Source organism: Talpa europaea (assembly GCF_964194135.1).
Source record: "Talpa europaea genome assembly, chromosome: 10".
NCBI classification, from domain to species: domain Eukaryota; kingdom Metazoa; phylum Chordata; class Mammalia; order Eulipotyphla; family Talpidae; genus Talpa; species Talpa europaea.
The window spans coordinates 60,042,246-60,062,220 of NC_140077.1; the positions used below are offsets into that span (position 1 = coordinate 60,042,246).

The 19,975-nt window shown below is 41.2% G+C and overlaps 1 protein-coding gene across 2 annotated transcripts in view; it reads left to right on the forward strand.

Moving 5' to 3' along the window:
- Nucleotides 1–3,128: 3,128 nt before the first annotated feature.
- Nucleotides 3,129–19,975, forward strand: part of PAPSS2 (3'-phosphoadenosine 5'-phosphosulfate synthase 2) — a gene marked incomplete at both ends in the record, with an annotated part of 79,096 nt that continues 62,249 nt past the window's right edge. Inside the window, one exon of one of the 2 annotated variants that reach the window (XM_084244913.1) lies at nucleotides 3,129–3,398. In XM_084244913.1, the coding sequence (XP_084101039.1) occupies nucleotides 3,372–3,398 (27 nt within the window). The remainder of the gene's footprint in view (nucleotides 3,399–19,975) is intronic. The other variant, XM_084244912.1, reaches the window with a different exon arrangement.

Below are 19,975 nucleotides of genomic sequence, written 5' to 3' on the forward strand. Positions count from 1 at the left end.
TTGGAATTGATGTTTCTGTGTCCTTTGGGTAGATACCTAGGAGTGGAATTGCTGGATCATATGGTGATTCTATCTTTTCTAACCAATAAAAGGATTAAGTATTAATCACCATCTCATTATGTAATAGTGTAATCTCCATCAAAAAGGGGAGGTTCCATGTTCCCTGCCCCACTTAATGAAGGGTGGAGCTGAGAAGACTTGGACAAGAGACTTGCAGTAGGCATATGGAACAGAGAGACATGTGAGGAAGAAGGTGCAGTTGCTTCTCAGCTTGGCACTTGCACCAGAGACATGGGAAACATGCAAGGAGACACATAGAGCAAGGCATGTAGCAACATTTGGAAAAGACATAGGTGAGAGACCCATGGGGAGGTTGTTAATGACAGCCATTATTTTGATTTGTGTTTTGATTTTGCTCCTTTCATCCCTTTCTTGCCTGGCCCCTTCTGCCCATTTTTTATGGTTTCCGCCAGAAGGTGCCTTAGACTTGTGGCAAGATTTTTGGGCCTCAGCAATCTGCTTTGTGCCCACCACGTTTGGCTGAACATTTACCCATGAGAAATGGGTAACTTTGGGTGTTCTATTGCAAACCATTATTTTCTCTCTATGCATATTAATCCCACTAAAGTTCTTTTGCACTAAGCAAATTCTTTGTTTTTATGTGATGGATGGCAGAACCCATTTAGAGCATGCAAGTATGGGGGGCCAGGGATATCCCTCATTCTGCTCACTAACAATTAACTATTAAACTCTAGTCAGATACTGGAAGGAAGAAAAGATGAGAAAATAGGAAGAAAAAAATTCCTCATGCAAATGTTATCAGCAATAGCAAGAATTATAAATTCCTCTATTTTAGGCCACAGTGTTTTACAGTGGAGTTTGGGAGGGAACACCACTGAGAAAGCTATGGACAGTATTCATATGAATGGATAGATCTCACTGCTTCCTTCTGAATGAGACTTCTACCAGTGCAGGCATGCTAGAATCATGGACTCCATAAATTAAGCTTCTAGTTGCTCTTATCTTTTCACACTCCTAGGGATCTACCCAAAGGACACAAAAACATTGATTCAAAAGAGCACCTGTACCCCTATGTTTATTGCAGCACTATTTACAATAGGTAAAACCAGGAAACAACCCAAATGCCTCAAAGTAGATGACTGGATCAGAAGATGTGGTACATATACACAATGGAATATTATTCAGCAATCAAAAAAGATAAACTCATGCCATTCACAGCAACATGGATGGAGCTAGAAGGAATTATGCTCAGTGAAATAAGCCAGAAGGAGAAAGAAAAATATCGGATGGTCTCACTTATAGCAGAAATATAGGGGAACCAAATAAGACATCAGTGTAAAAAAAATAGTAACAGTACAAAACACAACAAAGCAAAAACAGACAATTATAAATCAGAGACATCCTGCAGGGGAGGAGGCAGGAGAGGGATCAGAGGGAGGGAGGGAGGGAGGAGCACAGGGGACTGAGGTGATGGTGCCCAGGTGCATTGGTGAAGGAAACTCTATGGGGACTACACCGAGGGGGTCGGGGGAAGCAAATATTGTTTAAAAATGAACAATGATGTAAAAAAATTTTAAAAAATTTTAAGAAAGAACAGTCTCTTGAGAGGTGATATAAAATACAACAACAATCATGCAAACTGCTATTTCTCCATCCACACTTAATTTACTTTTTTCTTAGGGCAAGATCTGGCAGTGTCCAAGATGTAGTTGGAACTGATACAAAAAGACTTTTGCAATGAAATTAGAACAGGATGTTACTGTTAAAACTTCACATCAATCCAAAATGTCCTAGTTGTGTGCAGAGCAGACACTCAAACCCACTATTTCCCTCTAGCTGCTCACAGTTGAAGGGAGTGGTAGCTTCTTCAAAATGAGTAAGAACATAAATATACATTCGTTTCAAGACTGCACAAACATGTCTCTAAAGTTTTTTGACTCCTTTATTTTTCTTTCCCACCTTCCCATGGAGAAGGGCAGCCAATAGCTACTCTACCTTCAGGTTTCTGTCTGGAAAGCTGGCAGTCTTCCAGAATACGATTAGGTATGAAAACAAAGTCCCATCTCTTGCCTCCTGAGAGTATAACTTCTCCAGTCCTTTCACAGGAGGACTAAGTGGCTTTTAATGTGTTTTCATAGTTCTTGAGCCAGTTCTAGGCTATTGATCTGTTTGTGGCATTATGCAACCAGTTAGTGTACAAAGAGGTGTGAGTCCCAGTAATTGTCACTATGGTTAGTCACTAACTATAGTTTCCTCCTTACTTCTACTTGTTACATGCCATCAGGTTATATAAGAGAGTTGCCTCATGCTGTCATCTGATAAAACCTTGGAGGCCTAGGATCTAGACCATAAATCTCCTCGATTTGGGGGTCATTTTACTCTTCCCCTACAGGATCCATCGTAGTTGTTGCACACACAGGAGTACTATAGGAACACTTCAGGGATAGACAGAAACAAGTCACTGGTCCATCATTATCCATCTTCTGGGGCTGGCCCTGCGTACTGACTTTGTGAAGAGGGCAGTGCTTCAGCTGACCAATATGTACCATGAGGAAAATGCTGTGAGCTTCAAAGCGGGGAATGTGCATAACACACGGGCAAGAATCATCACCACCTATGATGGCACTGCTTTAGAAAGCTGGACTATAGAGACTGCCAGGCCGGTCTTGGAAACGCCTGAAAGCCTCAATGACTTCATTTGCAAAATGGGGAGAAGTAGGAGTCAATGCCTGGGGTGTGGGCGCATGAGGCTTAAGGCAAAGCTGGGTAGAGGGCACGGCGAGCTTCCCTCGATGTCAACTGTTGCTGCTGTTGCCGCCAACCAACAGGTAGGCGGCCATGTCCTCAGAGGACCCGGCCCATAGGCCCGGTGGTTTCAAGCATCCTTCCCCTTGATCGAATAAACACTTTTGTTCCAGAGGCAGGAAAGCCTCCTTGATAAAGACCGTGAAGGAAGCTCCGGGACCCGCTGAGATTGGCCGGACAAAGGGCGAGGCTGGTCCCGGCTGCGCGCGGGGCCTTCCAGGCGGCGCTCGGACGGCGGGGATCCGCCTCGGACCTGAGCAGGCGGAGCAGCTCCCACGAGCAGGGAGCCCGCCCGGGACCCCGCCCAGGCGGCCGCCGGGTCCCCTGGGCTGGGCGCTGCTGGCAAAGCCGACGGGGCGGAGAGGAGCGCGGCGGGAGGAGGAGGAGTAGGAGCAGGGGGCTGGTCAAGGGAAGTGCGACGTGTCTGCGGAGCCTTTTTATACCTCCTGCTCGCGAGTCTGGAAGCAGCAGCCGCCGCCTCGCGTCTCGGCTCCCGGGAGCGGCTCCGAGCTCCAGCGCGCCGTGCTCCGCCAAAGCCAGCCAGCATGTCGGGGGTCAAGAAGCAGAAGACGGTAGGCTTCCAGCCGCCGGCCTTCCTCCTCCCTCCTCCGGTCGGCGCCGACCTCCCCCCATCCCGGCCACTCGGATCCCACCCTCGCGGGGAGGAGGCGGGCAGCCGCGGCGCGGAGGTTGGGGCGCGCCGCGCAGGGGAAGGAGGAGGAGCAGGCGCGGAGGAGGGAGAGCTGGAGGGCCCGGCTGGGTCGGGATCCCCCGCGGTCCGCGCCAGGCTGCCCCGCTCCGCCCCCCGCCTCTGGGAACCTGCGCCCCTGCGCCGGCCGCGCCTGGCGCAGACCTCCGGAGCTTGCCAAGTGGGTCCCGAACGAGAGAAAGGACCACGAGCAGGAGATTACCTTTCTTTCCCCAGAGCTTTTCCAGACTCGCCTTTTCTTCCTAGGGTCTCCGCGCGGGGCGAGCGGGTGGTGGGGCTGAGCTGACCCCCATCTCCAGGGTCTGGCCCCGGGCGCTTGTCCGCGACAGGCGTGAGGGTTTTGTCCGCGGAACCTCCTCGGAGTGGATTTTCATGAGGGACTTTGATAGATCTGCAAGGGTCTAGACTTCCACGGAGGAAACTGCATTTCCACAGCGGCAGGATTTAGCTCCCCAAAGTGAGCCATTTACTGAACTCCTCAAGTTCAGTCATGGGGGATTCCTCAGCTTGGTGGTCAGGTGAAGGGACTGCTTTCAGGGGGATGGCTAGATTTTATCCAAAATTAATCTGGGCCATCACTTTCAGGAAAAATAGAGGGCTTGTCAAAAAGAAAAGTTCCTCCCTCATTTCACGAGAGGAGCTTTTATAAATTTTGCATCCTTAAAAATGGCAGCAGAGATCATAGAGTCTTAGAGTTGGAAGGCGCCCTGCAGACAGTATTTTGGCGAACCAGAGGTGGTCTGATAGCCTGTTTACCTCCCCGCCGGCAGTCTGACTGCTGAACACTCGTCTTTAACTACCACACTACCAGCCTCAGATGATGCCGGTGGTCAGTGAATGGGTTAACCTCTCTCAAAGAGTTAGATTTGTACTGGCACAAAGTAGATGCTCAGCAAATGTTTATTGTTATTATTACATAATACTTATTTACAGAAATAGCTTTGAGTTGTGTTTGCTGTGGGGCAGAGGGAAGAGTTGAAAAAAATAAGACTTGGGGAAAGACTACAAATGTGGATTTAAGCTACAAGGGAAAAGGGCTGGGGCTCTGTGGTTACTGGGCACCACCCTGAACCAGCAGGAGGGACAGTAGGAGGGAAGTGACATCAATTTGAAAAGGGAGAATGGTCGGGTCCAGCTGCCTTTTATAGGTGTGATTTTAAAGTGGGGAGACTTTCAGTGTGGTATTTAAAAAATATTGTCCGGTGAATATCACTTTTGTTTTATTTCTATTTAATTTTATTAATATCTATAAACTTCTAAATGCTATCTTCTAAGTGACAAGCTGTTGTGACACTTACTAGCTTTTTATTATTAGAGAGTTTTTATCCTGTCCTCCCTGCTTGCTTCAAGAATTCCTTCCTGTTCTGATGGGGCCTTTGTCCAACATTACTAATGAAGGGGTAGGTGGTCGTTCCCCTTCCTACCTCCAGTCTGCAAAAGTCCATGAAGTGGAGGCTTTGAGAACACAGGCTTTGCAAACTGATGGTGGGAACTATGTAGTCAGAAACAGTGAGGAATTTGAGGGCCAGAGGGCTTGGTTTTTGTATTCACACATTTTGAACGTATTCTATTCTTTGTTTGGGGTGTGTGCATATTCTGCGGAGGATTAAATTAACACCTGATACAGCTAGCATTACTTCTGCTCTTCTGTTTAGCCAACATGATTATAATCCCAGCACCAGCACAAGTCCCCACAAGGGCCTAGGTAAAAGTAAGCCAGCTATTAGAGCATATGAAATCTCTCAAACTTTACATGTTAACTCAAAATGTATTTTGAGACCTAGGAGATCAACACAAAATCTGTCTACTTTTGTGACCTCTGAACTGATGAGTAATTTGAGAAGTGAACCTTGCTGATCTAGGAAGTTATCCTAGAAATGAGGGTGAGCTGATCTTTTCAGGGACCCACAGAACACTATTATGTTACATTTTTCTGTATCATTAACACAGGACAGTCAATTCTCATGGCAGTGCCTGCAGTAGCTTCAAATACTTATTGAGCCCCTACTGCATACTGAGCAGTGTCCTGGGATGGATACATCTTTCCCAGGACTTGTTGGTACCTCTCTGGATGAACAACAGCCTTTTGGTTCAGAATGCTGTCTAGGAAGAGTGAATATTTTTGGTTTAAATGAGAGTGTAGATGATTTTCTACAAACTTGAGAACACTAGTATAGTATTTTTTTACAAGGGAAGGTAATATATTCCTTCTGTGCTGGCCATCTTTACCATGGAAACCAAAGACAGCTGTCTGTCACATCCCTCCACCATTTGACTTACCCTTACCTTCAGCCCTTGACTTACCTCCAGCCCTGGCCACATTCTGCCCCCTATGTACACACAGAGATACCTAAGACAAGGAATAAACAGCTTATTCCAAGAGGCCTGAAAAGAAAGGCAATGGCCTCATCTCTTCTTGCATCATTTCCTGAATTAGCATTTGTCAAGACCCACAGACAACGCTATTATGCCTGAGATGCCCACTGTAAAAAATCAATTGAGATATTAAAATAGTTTCCAAAGAATCAACTAAGCCCATGATTGGGAATGAGTGAAGGGGTGTTGAAAACTATAAAGTTCTCTTGGGCCTCCCTGGTGGCGCAGGCGGTTGAGCGCTGCACCATGAAACTGTCTGCAGCCTCTACAGCACGGGTTCGATCCCGGCCTGCCGGTGAGAATCCCACATGGCGTGGCAGACCTCTCCTGTTTCGCCCGCTGCTCCCCTCGGCAGTGTATTTCATCAGTCTGCCTGTTCCCCACTCTGTTCCCCACTCTGTCTCTGGTGAATCCTCTCACCCTACCGCGCATCTGGCCTGTACCCCGGTTCTTGTATAAAAGTAAGTAAATCTTTAAAAAAAAAACCAACAAATTATAAAGTTCTCCATTAATGTAAGTTGCTGAACCTTCTGTATTTATTATTTTTAAGATTTGATATAATACTACTTTAGTATCTTGGAAGTAGCTACTTTTCAAGCGATTTGAAGACTCTGCCTAAGGCAAAATACCCTTTGGAGAGAAGGAGAAGTAACCACTTCTTATCGGCCAGGCACTCAATCACGCATTCCATTCCTACAACAGCCTTCACCCCAGAAAACTGAGTCTCATCTCAAGGAGAGGAGAAATGCCAGGGCCAGGGCAGGATTTGAATGCAGCTCCCTCCGACTTTCAACTCACACTCTTGTTCCCTCTGTATCTCTGCTTCAAGTTATCTGCCCATAGAGTCCTCATGCGTAAAATGGGAGTGATAAGGACTTACCCTTTACAGTTGCTTTTGGAGTAAATAACTCCGTGGGGGCGGAGAAGGGAGTAGGATCAAAACAAGGGTGGTGGGGATTGTAAGGGGACTATAACCAAGATGAAAATGCATACATTGTGCAAAAATGAAAAATGCTGTAAAAAATACACAAAATTAAGTATGTTGCAGAGGGCCTCCCTGGTGGTGCAAGGGGTTAAGCACAGCACTGTGAAGCTATTCGCAACCTCTGCAGCATGCGCTCAATCCCCTGGCTGGCCAGGGAGCTACCCACATGGCACAGCAGACCTCTCCTGTCTCACCTGCTGCTTTCCTCAGCATGTATCTCAGTCAGTCTGTCGATTCTGATCTCCGTTCTGTCTCTGGTGAATCCTCTCATCCCCTGCACCTCTGGCCTCTACCCCAGTTTTTTTATGCATAAATGAATCTTAAAAAAAAAAAAAAAAAAGCTCCCAAAAAAGTATGTTGCAGAGTTTTCCAGGCCCAGAATAAGTATCCTGAATGAGTAGCTTCTTGTTGTAGTTATTGTTACAGCACATAGCCAAGGTTTTGGCAAGCAAGGTGAAGAAAGCACAGGAGACACCATTTCAGAAGACCAGTAAATGGCAACTTCCACAATATTAAAAAAGAGCAAACCAATGCAGAGATACAGAGCTGACAATTTGAATCCTTACTCTGAAAGGCTGGTAGAAGAAAGGGTTGATAACCTAAATGACAAGAACTTTGGGGGGCCTCCATGGTGGCTCAAGGGGTTAAGCATCAGCACTATGAAGCTATCTGCAGCCACCACTGCAAGTTTGATCCCTGGCCAGGGAGGTGATCCACATGGCATAGCAGACCTCTCCTGTCTCGCCCACTGCTCCCCCTCACACCTCTGACCTGCATCCCAACTCTTGAATGCATAAATATTTTTTTTTAAAAAAAGCAAGACAAGAACTTTGTGCAAGAAAGGCAATTGATATATTAGCAAATATTGTACCAACTTCTCACCACCCTTTCTGTGCCTTCCACTATTTCCAGATCCACCTTAAAATTAATGTTGTCCTATTTGTGCTGTTATTCCAAGATCATTGTTTGGACATTTATAGTTAACGATAAATGCAGTTAACTCTGAGTTTTATGTCTCTGAGATAGTTATCTTTGTCTTTCATCACTTTTCTGTTAATGCATGTGACTCTTTGGTTTGCTTAGGGAATAATTAGGCTTAAGTTGAACATAGAAACTTCAGGGGATGAGAGTCTGGGAAGGAATCATGATGTCAGTCTTGGTCCCAGGAGATTACTGTTTAGCAAATCTATCACTGTATAGTAATGGGCACTAATTAGTCTTTGTATTTGGAAGTCTTAAGATAACACAGGAACTAAAGGTAAATAAACAAAAATGTACTGCTAACCTTTCATCCCCTGGATTTGTCAAATAACAGCTAAATTGGCATGGATGGTCAGTAACCTGGTATTGAGCCTTTCAATAAAGGTGCATAAATGGCTACAGAATTCATTAGAGGATGAATTTGCTTTTAGGATCTATATATTTCCCTCAGAATCCTCCCTCTCTCATCTGTCTGTCTATTCTTGTGTGCTTGCTTATTTTTGCCTGGGTGTTTGTCATGACCATTGAAAAATTACTTGTAAGGATTCTTTGGGCTTAGGATGAATGGCCTTTTTTTCAGAGGATTTGCTTTTGCTTTTGCCAGGTGCTTCAGCCACACTACTAGTCTGAGACCACTTTGACCTAAATTTACTGCTTAAAGTTCTTTAGACCACCCAGGTGATGTAAATTTGAGTTGCAATTTTGCACACAAGGGCCAGCTTGTGAATACAGCTTCTCAGGGGTCCCACCCCCCTACTTACACTCTCAATGCCAAGGCAAATTCTTTGCAGCTTTTCAGGGTGGGACGTGGGTTTATTCTGGTTCACTCTTATTTTTAGGATGTGACTCTTTGGAACCTCAATCAGGTTTTTATTGCCTTGGGTGAGTTTTGGTCATTGATTTCTGTTTCCCCTATGAGGCTGTCAAAATCAGTTCAAATATGACCCATCAGCAAATCTGCCCCTATCCAGAGAAAAGTGCCTCCCTGCTTGCTTAGCTCTTGAGTTCTTGTTTTCCCACAGATTTTGGGCTGCTGGTTTCCTACCGTCTTCTCAGCTATTTGATGTACCCAGCATTTTCATTTATTTTCATCGAAGGATCTGTTTATGTAATCTAGACCCTCATTGGTGGAAACAAAAATCTTTCTCTCTTCTAGAGTCCTGTGGTCATTAATGTTTCCTATCATGTTTTTGCCTTACCTGACCCATAGTGTTCTTACAAAGGGCGCAATTTGAAAACAAGTAAACTTAAATCAGAAATATTTAGGTGAATCCCTTTTCTCCTACAAAGTGCTAAGACACAGGTGCAGGGTGCTCCCCTTGTCTAGGTAATAACCATCCTTAGTGGTGTGTAGTATCCAGGGACAGACTCAGTGTCAGTTCAGTTCATGTGCACACCTGTCCAAAAGGCCCTTTCAACACTTCTCCTTCCTGTTCTCCTGGAGTGCTCTGAGGTCACCAGGCTGCTCCAATGAAACTCCACCCAGTGAAGTTCTTAACACTTCCTGGCTACTCCCAGGAGAGAAGGAACTGGGCCCCTGCTCTAGTGTGATCCTGCTGGGACCTTGAGGCACTCTGGGGCTGCTGAAGCCTATCCATGCCTCCTCTCCTCCCGGGTCTGTCTGGATGGGCATACGCCATGGCTCCTGCTGGCACAGCGAACTCTTTCCCAAGCCCAACACCATACACAGGACACCACTGCTTTCTCAAACTCACCCTGGCCTCTGAACCCCTTTGTTCCTCTCCTCATGAAGATTAAATCAAGCTTTTCAGTAAGGTTGATTACAAACATTGGATTTGTGAGAAATTTGGTTTTCTGATTCCTTCTTCCTACTGTTTTGATCACCAAATAATTTTTTTCAATTTAGAATAAGTTGGTGCACATGATGGAAATATTTTTTTCTCTCTACAAAAGAGCAACTGTATTACAGCTTGACATATAACCTGCCTCTGACATCACTTGGTATGTGAAGTGACTTCCATCTGTTGGCTAGTATCATTTCCTTTAAAATTTTATCAGCCACTCTTTTCTGCATTTCAAATTTATTCTAGAAATTGATTTTGCTATGACTGGCATTGTAAAAATATGGCTGCAACACAAACATGACAAGCTCAAGCTGTTGAACCCAGGTATGAACTGTTGGCAATAAAAGTATATCGCCTTTGAACTCTTGGATTTTCTAAAACAGTTATATTCTCATATCATATCAGAGCTACATCATGAAAGATGATCATTTCTATACTTGTTAATTTTTGTTTTCAGTATATAGCTAATATCTGTTTTATATGTGTTGTTATAAAACTACTGATTTTTATTCACTAAACAACTTTATCCAGTATAATACAATCACCTGTTTTTTTTTAATTTATGTTGACTGTATGTTTTAAAAGTCACTTGCAGACTTGACTTAATGGCTTAAACTACCAACAGTAAAGTCTGACATTTATCCCCGTGACCTCAATTATCTGCACCCTTCCCCAATCATTATTTATTTATAGATAAGAATATAATTCATGCCTTTCCAATTTCTACCAAAGTCAGCAGCTCAAAACATTGGTGATGCTTTTATTTTCACATTTTTCCTCCTATTAAAAACCCAAATTAAATTTTTGGTCCTCCACTGGTGGTCCCTTAGTATCTTATTTTGTTTTCCTCGGGTTCTCTAAAATCCTTCCTCTCCTTAGTTCCTGTCAAATCCTCACTTATGTATTTGTTCACTTCAATCACTCAACAAATATTTATTGAATGACCCAACCAGGTCTGTGCTTACCATAATTAACTATCGCTACTAAAGCCTTATAGTCTTTAATTATAGTTTTTCAGTTCATTCAAACTCCCTCTTTAAGCCTTTTCTAAAGACAGGATTTACTTTTTCTAATTGCAACACCTCACCCACCACCTTTATATTCTTTCAACCTTCTGCTCAATGAATCTTACAGTGGCACTGAGCCAAAAGCAATAAAATTCCCAACTGACTTATCGTGCATTTTTAAACTTTTATTCTACTATGTTAAAATTAGACATTATTTGCTTTTTATTCAGGCTGCCCCTGTTTTTAAAATGCATTTTTAAAAGAACCTTAACATTTTAGTTCTGGAAGGGAAATGGAAAGTTCACCTCAAGCCCTGCGTATCACAGCTGATGGACAGTGCTTAGGGCTTTGTCAAACACTCTCCTACAGCCACGAAGCTGATGGTCTGATCTCGAACTGCACTCCTAGCACTTTCTCTTTATCACATGCCCTTTGAAAGAGGCCCTACCCATTTTCTACAGCTTCATTTCTTTTATTGACTGAGAAATATTTTCCATAAATTAAAAAATAAAGAAAGAAGTGTGAATTGGTATCAGAATATCATGATTCTCCTCTAAACTTAGCATTTTGGTTTGACATTCTGGAGATAGAAAATATAGCTTTACTATTTTGAGATATTTTTGATTGATCAACCTGTATCTCTTCAGATGAAAGTCAATCCACTCCCTTAATCTCATTCGCTTTTCCTTAAGCCTTATCAAACGGCTTAATCATTTTATCAAAAAGAAAAAAGAAGAAGAAAAGATGCCAATGATCGCTAGTATTAGATAAAATTATTAGCTGAATGTTGGGTGAAATTCAGTTACACACTAAAGCCTTAGTCTTTAATTCTCAGACTTTCCAGTTTTATCTCTAAATTCACCCACTTCCATTGTTTCCTAAGTTCACAAAATACCATGAAGTTGATTATAGTGACTAAGTAGGCCTGCCAGGTAAATCTACTGAAATTGCTGAATCCCAATAGAGACTAAATTATATGAATAACTAAAGCTCTTGAGCCACTTGGGTCACTAACACAATAATGTTTGAGTAATCACTGACAAATAAAGCAACTTTTTTTTGCATTTATCCTTTGTGTGTATATTAGCCATATAAGAAGAGATCTAATAAAACCTAGACATTAAAATTCCAACTGCAGAATTTGCATATTTGGTTTCTAGAGCTTGTTTTGTTAGAAAATCCCTACTCTGTTGTGACCTGTTTATCACCGGCATTGAGCATTTGTTACGCCACAGGCGGTTCCAGTGGTTCTAGTGCTTTAGCTCACTTAGTCCTCCCCAACTCACGAAGCAAGCTGGTGAGCAAATAGTGTGATGGGGACTCATGTAACTGAAATAGGTCTTTAGAGAGTTACCCACAGGAGGAGCTAAAACTTTATTAGCTCCTCTGTGGTTAATACATTGTTTATTTCATAGAGGAAATGAAACTATGCCAAGTAGAAAACACAGCTGGATTAGGTAACTAGTAATATATTACTGCTTCATTTGTAAAATATTTTGGCAGCCATCTAATGCTAATATCTCATGATAATAATAATGAATTCTATTTAGAGACATTCCCCAGAACTTTAAAAAAGAGTAATTGGCATAGCCTAGCAAATGCATATTATCCTCGCTTCACACACATTTCTTTCTTATGGTGTCCATATTGGAGAATCAGTTTTCTTTGTTGTCAAACTCAACGAGCATGGGTAATAGTTTTTTGTTGCCCAGCTTTACCACCATGTCAGCATTAAGCAACACGAGCAGAATATGTTTCCACTAAAGCTGATAATACTTAAATCACACTGTAACTGTGATTTTTAGGTGACAAAAGGAAACCAGACCACCAGTGCATTTTCAGTAACAATGTTTAATAAAAATTGTTAAACTAGAAGTCAAGACTTAAAGATGTTGGCAACAAGATAATGCTTCCATTCTACCAGGGACTAAAGACAAATGCCTGGATATTGTGAGGTTATAAAAGGTACCTTCTGGGCCTCCCGGGTGGTGCAAGAAGTTAAGCCCAACACTGTGAAGCTGTCCTCAGCCTCTGCAGCACGAGTTTGATCCCTGACCAGACAGGGAGCAACCCACATGGCACAGCAGACCTCTCCTGCCTCTCCCGCTGTTCCCCTCAGCAGTGTATTTCAGTCAATCTGCCTGTTCTGTTCCCCACTCTGTCTCTGGTGAATCCTCTCACCCTCCCACACCTTTGGCCTGTACCCAAGTTCTTGTATGCATAAATAAATAAATCTTAAAAAAAAAGGTACCTTCCATGGTGTTTGGAAGAAACATTTTGGAAAGTTCTCTTATTCTGTCACCATAAATCAGGAAAGTTCAGCCATAACCTAAGTGAAGATTTGGATTCTGGTTCAGCAGAGACTTGTGTAGAGGCCTGAGCCCACACTCATGTGGAGGAGAGCAGCACTGGCTGGTATGATTGCAGGAACTGAACTCTTTTTTCTGGAAAGGGGTATATTATAATAAAGAGAGTAGTGCTGATAGTATAAATTAAATCACAGAAACCATGTCTTCACAGTTTGAGACACCTTGTATAAAAAATGCAGTCAAAAAGGTGTGTTTTCTTTACAGTTAGCTACATATAGTGATGAAAAAATGTGGGACTCATGGATGCCTGCTTCCTTTCATTTTCTTCTGTGTTTGGAGGTGATTTAGTAAGTCTTTTATTTATTTATTTATTTTTTTAATAGAGGCATGTTTTATTTATTTATTTGTTTGTTTGTTTGTTTGTTCGTTCGTTTTTGTTTATACATGCACTGGGTACAGTCAGAAGCGCGGGAGGGTGAGAGAATTTACCAGAGCCAGAGCGGGGAGCAGAGCAGGCAAACAAACGAAGCACACTGCTGAGGAGAGCAGCGGCCGGCAGGAGAGGTCTGCGCGCCATGTGGGACCCTCCTCTGGTGACCGGGGAGCAGCCGGGGATCGAACCAGCGCCGCAGAGGTCGCTGGCAGCTTCGCAACCCAGCGCTCAACCGCTGCGCCACCGGGGAGGCCCCTAGTAAGTCTTTTAAACACCACATAATGATATTAATTCTTGATGACATTATAAATTTCCCTCAAGGTTCAGAAAGATATCTTCTTTAAAAAAAAAAAAAAGATTTATTTATTTATGAACACAAGAACTGGGGTACAGGCCAGAGGTGTGGGGGGGGGGTGAGAGGATTCACCAGAGACAGAGGGGGAAACAGAACAGGCAGACTGAAATACACTGCTGAAGGGAGCAGCGGACAAGACAGGGGAGGTCTGCTGCACCATGTGGGTAGCTCTCTGGCAGGCTGGGGATCGAACTCATGCTGCAGAGGCTGTGGACAGCTTCACAATGCTGCGCCCAACCCCTTGCCCCACCAGGGAGGCCCGGAAAGATATCTTCTTGATCCTTCCGGGGCCCCTAAGTGGGGGAAGGAACAAATATTTATTTTCCATGTAGCATCTTACCTCATCTTCACACTCACTTATGAAGTAGTTGATGTTCTGATCCCCATTTTATAGTGGAGAATGACAAGCCTTATTGAGGTTGAATAGATATAAATGCCATGTTTTCCATTATTCTTTTATTCTTCTGTTAATGTAACAGATGTAATGGGTTCATCTATTAGATAATGAAGATTATGCTGATTATTTAAACATGCATTTTAATTTTGGCTTTGTAGGTGCTGATTAATGTAATGAAGAAGCTAAAAAGATGATATGGTCACTTTGAGAGTGATTTTCCTCAGGGGATTTTGGAATGTTGTATAATCCGTAGAAGATGTGGATTTTTAGCAGATGCTAATTTTAAAGGCAGTTATTAAAAGGCAATAAATGTTAGTTTGGATGAGGCTCTGTGGCCAATTTTAAGAACAGTAGTGTTTGGAATTGAACCCAGTATTTCACCTTAATAATACAAAGCTTTAGTGTTCCGGCGAGTGAATGCATACACTCAAGAATAAGTGTCCTTAGAAATAATCACAGTGACTTACATGTAACTCTAGACCTTGCCTTGTTCATTATGTGAGCCCTGCACAGTTGAGTATTCATGAGCTACAAGTTCCCAAAGCCCCACAAGCTATGGGCCTGTTCTCTGGATGTACTGGAGGTTTCATTGGTATTTCTACAGCTCAGCACAGAATTTTAATCTTTCTTGATTTAAGGAGACTGTGTAATAGACACAATCTCATTACCAGAAACCAGTTGCAAAAATATATTTTAAAAATGCACAGAGGTAACAAAACACAGCCTACAATGGAACACTGAACACTAGTGCTTGGAAGGACCAGTGTTGGGAGGGATGGCGAAGACCCATGTTGAACATTGTCATTATGGGGTTTTGAAATGTTTTAGGGAGACTTCATTTAATGTATGTTGTGTTTCCATGAGAGTAATTGCCACTTCCCTGAACTATAGCGAGTTTTCCCTGCATGTTCATAATACCTTTCTTTCATTATACTCATCAAGGCTTCTTCATAAATTCTTATTAACTATCCTAGCAGCTCTCTAGAATTGGTAGTTGTATGTTTTACAAATCGTCGATGAGGACATTAAATAAAGAGATGAGGTAAATTCGCGTGGGCTTTCTGATGAGCCAATACGATAGTAGAGACAGCCTACGTTAGCCGTGTTCAGTGGTTCAGTATTTTGTTTCCCAACAGGCAGAGGCTCAGGGACATGTGAATGATAATTAGAATGAAGGGTTTCTTTTAGAGATTATACCAAGTTAATTGTGTGCCATGAAACATGATATTGCCTCATTTTCAGTGTAAGAGCTAATGTCATAAATGCTACAGCACACGTGTTGATTCAGATAATTATGCATATTCTTATTTGCTTTTAAAAAACACATGATCTCTGAGATAGAGAAAATGTGTACATTTGAATTTTTCTGTCCTTTTTGTGTGTGTATTTATTTTAATGAGATTGGGAACTGAGTCATTTCTTTGCTGCTAATTCATCTTTTGTTACCTTCTTATGTCCAGGAACATAAAAATTCTGGACCCATGTGGTTCTACAGGATATTATCCTGCTTGGAATTGTGTATAGATGCATGTGAAATAGAGGGAGACTTATTACCTTAAAAAGTTGATATAGGGCCTCCCCTGATGATGCAGCGGTTGAGCACTGGACTGTGGAGCTGCCCGCAGCCTCTGCAGCTCGTGTTCGATCCCCAGCGCCAGGTGAGGGTCCCACATGGCGCGCAGACCTCTCCTGCTGCCCGCTGCTCCCCTCAGCAGTGTACTTCGGTCCTTCTGCCTCTTCTGCTCTTCACTCTAGCTCTGGTGAATTCTGTCACCCTCCCGCGCTTCTGACTGTACCGAATGCTTATATAAACAAATAAATAAATAAATAAATAAATAAATAAATAAATAAATAAATAAATAAATAAATAAATCTTAAAAAAAGAAGTTGGTATAGATAGAGGTTTAAGGAAAGAGAAGCATACAAAAATCAGGGGAGATGTATGGGAGAAATTTGATCCTATAGACCAGGGGTTAGTAAATTACGTCCTGTGAAACAAATCTAGACCCATTCTGTTTTTTGCTGTGTTGGTGGTTTGTTTTTTTCCCCTCAAATGTTTTGGTTGCATTAGCATTGAATTATAATGCTATGTAGGTTTCAGTTGTGCATCATAACAAATCAATGCATATATATTTATATAAACATTTTATATACATTGATATTTCTATATATTATATATTTATATTATATATACATATATTTATATAAATGTACATGTCATATAAATCTATAATAAATCATATATTATGTAATTATATTGTATGACATCACATATATAGATTATCTATGATATATGTACTTCTAAAAATATGTATATTACATTGTGTTCATCCCTAAAACCCCAGCCTATTTGGGTATGGTTTATAAGCTAAGAATGGTTTTATTTTTTTAAATGTTGGGTAACAAATCAAAGGAAGCATTACATACATGTGAAAAGCATATGAAATCTAAAATTTCAGTGTATATAAAAAAAGGTTACTGAAACAAAGCAATGCCCATTCATTGACACATTTTCTGTGGCTGTTTTCATAGCACAGATGAGGATTTGCAATAGACCATAGGGCCTAGAAAGCTGAAAATATTTATTATTTGACACTTTAAAAAAAGTTTGCCACCTCCTGCTGCTGAGAATGGGGGTTCAGTGTTCAGTTCTGACTTGGGTGAGTGACCCGGGGGCATGTCATTGACATCTGAATTTCTGTAAAGATATTATTGAGATTATTGTTCATTCATTACAATACATGATGTTCTCTTTATAAAATTTATGGGAAAAATTTCTGTCGGGTCATAGTATCAGAAAGGTTATATATTTCAGGAGCTTTTGGTTATTTTTTGTGTTTTTGTATAATCCTTTAGAAACTGCACTATGACTGTCCAAGTTTTCCCCTATAAGATTTCCTACCACAGAGCTCAGAAGTGAATTTGGGGTTAATTTTCCATTTTTTGCACCAACTTCATGCTGGGTGCCATTTCACTTTATGTCCCTATGTTATTTTCTCATTTATTTTTCTCATCCATTTAGAAACAAATTTTTGCTGTGCTTTAAATATCTAATAAGTCACTACACAGAATATTAAAGGAATATTTGAACTTTAGCTCCTGAAATTCAGAGCTTGCCTCATGGTCCCACCTCAGACAGCTCTTCACCTCCTCCGTATATTTTTGTGACTGTCCAGGCTCTGTGTCTTCAGGGCCTTATAGAAACTAATCCTTGAAAGGATCATTGAGTGGTTTGTGGTCTAATGTTCTCCCTTTTCTGGAGGCATCAAGAAAAAGACATAGATACAACCCAAGTTTGCCAGATTTCTTCATCTAGAGTCTACAGAACTTAGAAGGGTTGTCAACTTAAATGGGGAAAATATTTCTTATAAACTATAACAGAAATGTACCACTTTCTTTAATGACAAGTACAGGCAAAAGACTACATATAGGTTGTGCTTGTGAACATGTCACCAACTAAAAGTCACAGATTTTCTCATGTCCATTGTGTGTTGCTGATATAATAAAAAAGTCTTTGTTCCTTATTTCTACAAAATTCAGTTTGCTACAAAATTATTATAGCTATCTAAACAACTAGATCTTATTACTTAATATATTGATAAAGAAGCACATTTATTACAGTGCTATGATGTTTTAAAACAATTTTTATAACTATAGTTCTTTTTTTCCCCTTTGCAACACTTTGTGCTTTATTTTATGCATTTAAAACAAGTTTCTGAGAAGGAATCCACAGGATACCAAAGAGGTTATTGACTCAAAAAAGGATAAGAAGTCTCTGTGCCTGGGTGCACACACATTTTTTATGTTCAGCTTCAGTGGATAAACAGATTCCCCTACAGTCTGATAGTTGCAGCTTAAGAATTCAGGCCCTATTAGCCAATATTCAAGATATCAGGCCACATAGAGAAGTTTTATGTTTTAAATCTTCATTCAAACAAATCACTTCTATGAATCTACCCAGGTTGCCTTATTAGTCATAGTATTGGTTATGGCTGTCGTCATTTAGCATTATCTCTCTCTTTCATAAAACAGGGAGTGTATATGTCCTCATAAAACAATTATCTTGGCTTTTTGCCATAGTTGCATGATATTATTCAATAAGAAATTAAAAAACCTACCACTTTCACAGTCTTTGATTTGTAGTTTGTATTAAAGAGATCTGAGTTTGAATTTTCAGAGCCTGATATATATATATATATATATATATATATATATTCAGAAGTGAACTTTTGCTGTGCTTTAAATATCTAATAAGTCTCTGTACACTTTTTAAGAACTACACAAAATATTAAAGAAATACTTAAATTTGGAATGGGGTAAAAAGTACAAATGCGATCAGACTTTAATGACATAACACTTCTCATGTCTGTGCTTTGAATGGTTTTGTTGTTGTTTTAATAATAAAGTATATTTATTGTTCATGAAGGACTCAAATGAGAACCTTATTCTCAGTCTCATTTGTGTGTTGCCAGCCTCTAGTTAAAAGTCACTTTATACCTGCCAAGGCTTTATGCTTCCTTATATTCCATTTATTATGCTGATATTCAGAATTCTTCCCTGAATTCATTGTGATCTTCCCTTTATTTATTCTTCTCAACTTCTATTGAGATCTGGGTGGGACCTTTGAGATTATTTTAGAGATCATCTAGTCTGGTGTTTCTCAACCCTGCTAAACAAAATACTGAACCTGGACACCACTCCCAGAGAATCTGATTGGTCCGTGTTGGATTCTTTAACAGCTGGCTAGGAAGTTCCTTTGATCACCCTGACTTGAGAACCACACCTAGCCTAATCCTGCACCACACAAATGTGGATTGTGACGTGAGCACTCCCACCCCCACCACCCCCAGTTAGCTAGCTAGTAGTAGATGGATTTTCTCTACTTCAGAATGCTATATGCTCTTTTCTTTCTTTTTTTTCCCCCCAAAATTGACTCGTTAGTGCAGACTTTTGTGATTGTTGCATTCCTTGTGGATATTAAAAATTAAATATTCCAGCTGTAATGTTTAAAAGCTTGCCATCCGTGTCCTGTTTTACCATTACCTAATGAGCAGGCTACTTTCTGGAAAACTTGGAAAACATTTTTTCTTAGTTGTTCTTGGCTGTGGTGACTTTTTCCCTGGAAATTTGCTCCATCCCTATATTGCAATGAAAAGAGTGGCCCGTTTTTGTAAGTAACTTTAGGATTTTGATCATGAGGTCTTCAGACCTCACTGCTGAACCTGGTTTAGTCCAATGGGACTAAATACAAAAGGATTCTTTTGTCACATTTGCTGGACTTGAGTATTAAAGACCCATATTGAAGAAACCTCAAAAATGAGCCTGTCTTTTCTTTGTGAGTTGTGAATATAAATGTATATTACTGGAGGGGCCTCCCCGGTGGTGCAGGGATTAAAGTCGCAGCACTATCAAGCTATCATCAGCCACTGGAGCATGAGTTTGATCCTTGGCCAGAGAGCTAACCTACATGGCACGGCAGACCTCTCCTGTCTTGCCTGCTGTTCCCCTTAGCGGTGTATTTCAGTAGATCTACCTGTTCTATTCCCCACTCTGTCTCTGGTAAATCCTCTCATACTCCCCCCACCCCTGTACCTGGCCTACACTCCAGTTCTTGTATGCATAAATAAATAAAAATAAATCTTTTTTAAAAATGTGTATTACTGGAAAACACATATAACTAGCTCATACATAGAAATGGTGTGCACTGATATATGAATAGTTATTATCTAATATTACACAAATGGATCAAGTTAATTTATAACATGGCAGAAGGGAAACTTAAACACCAGGGC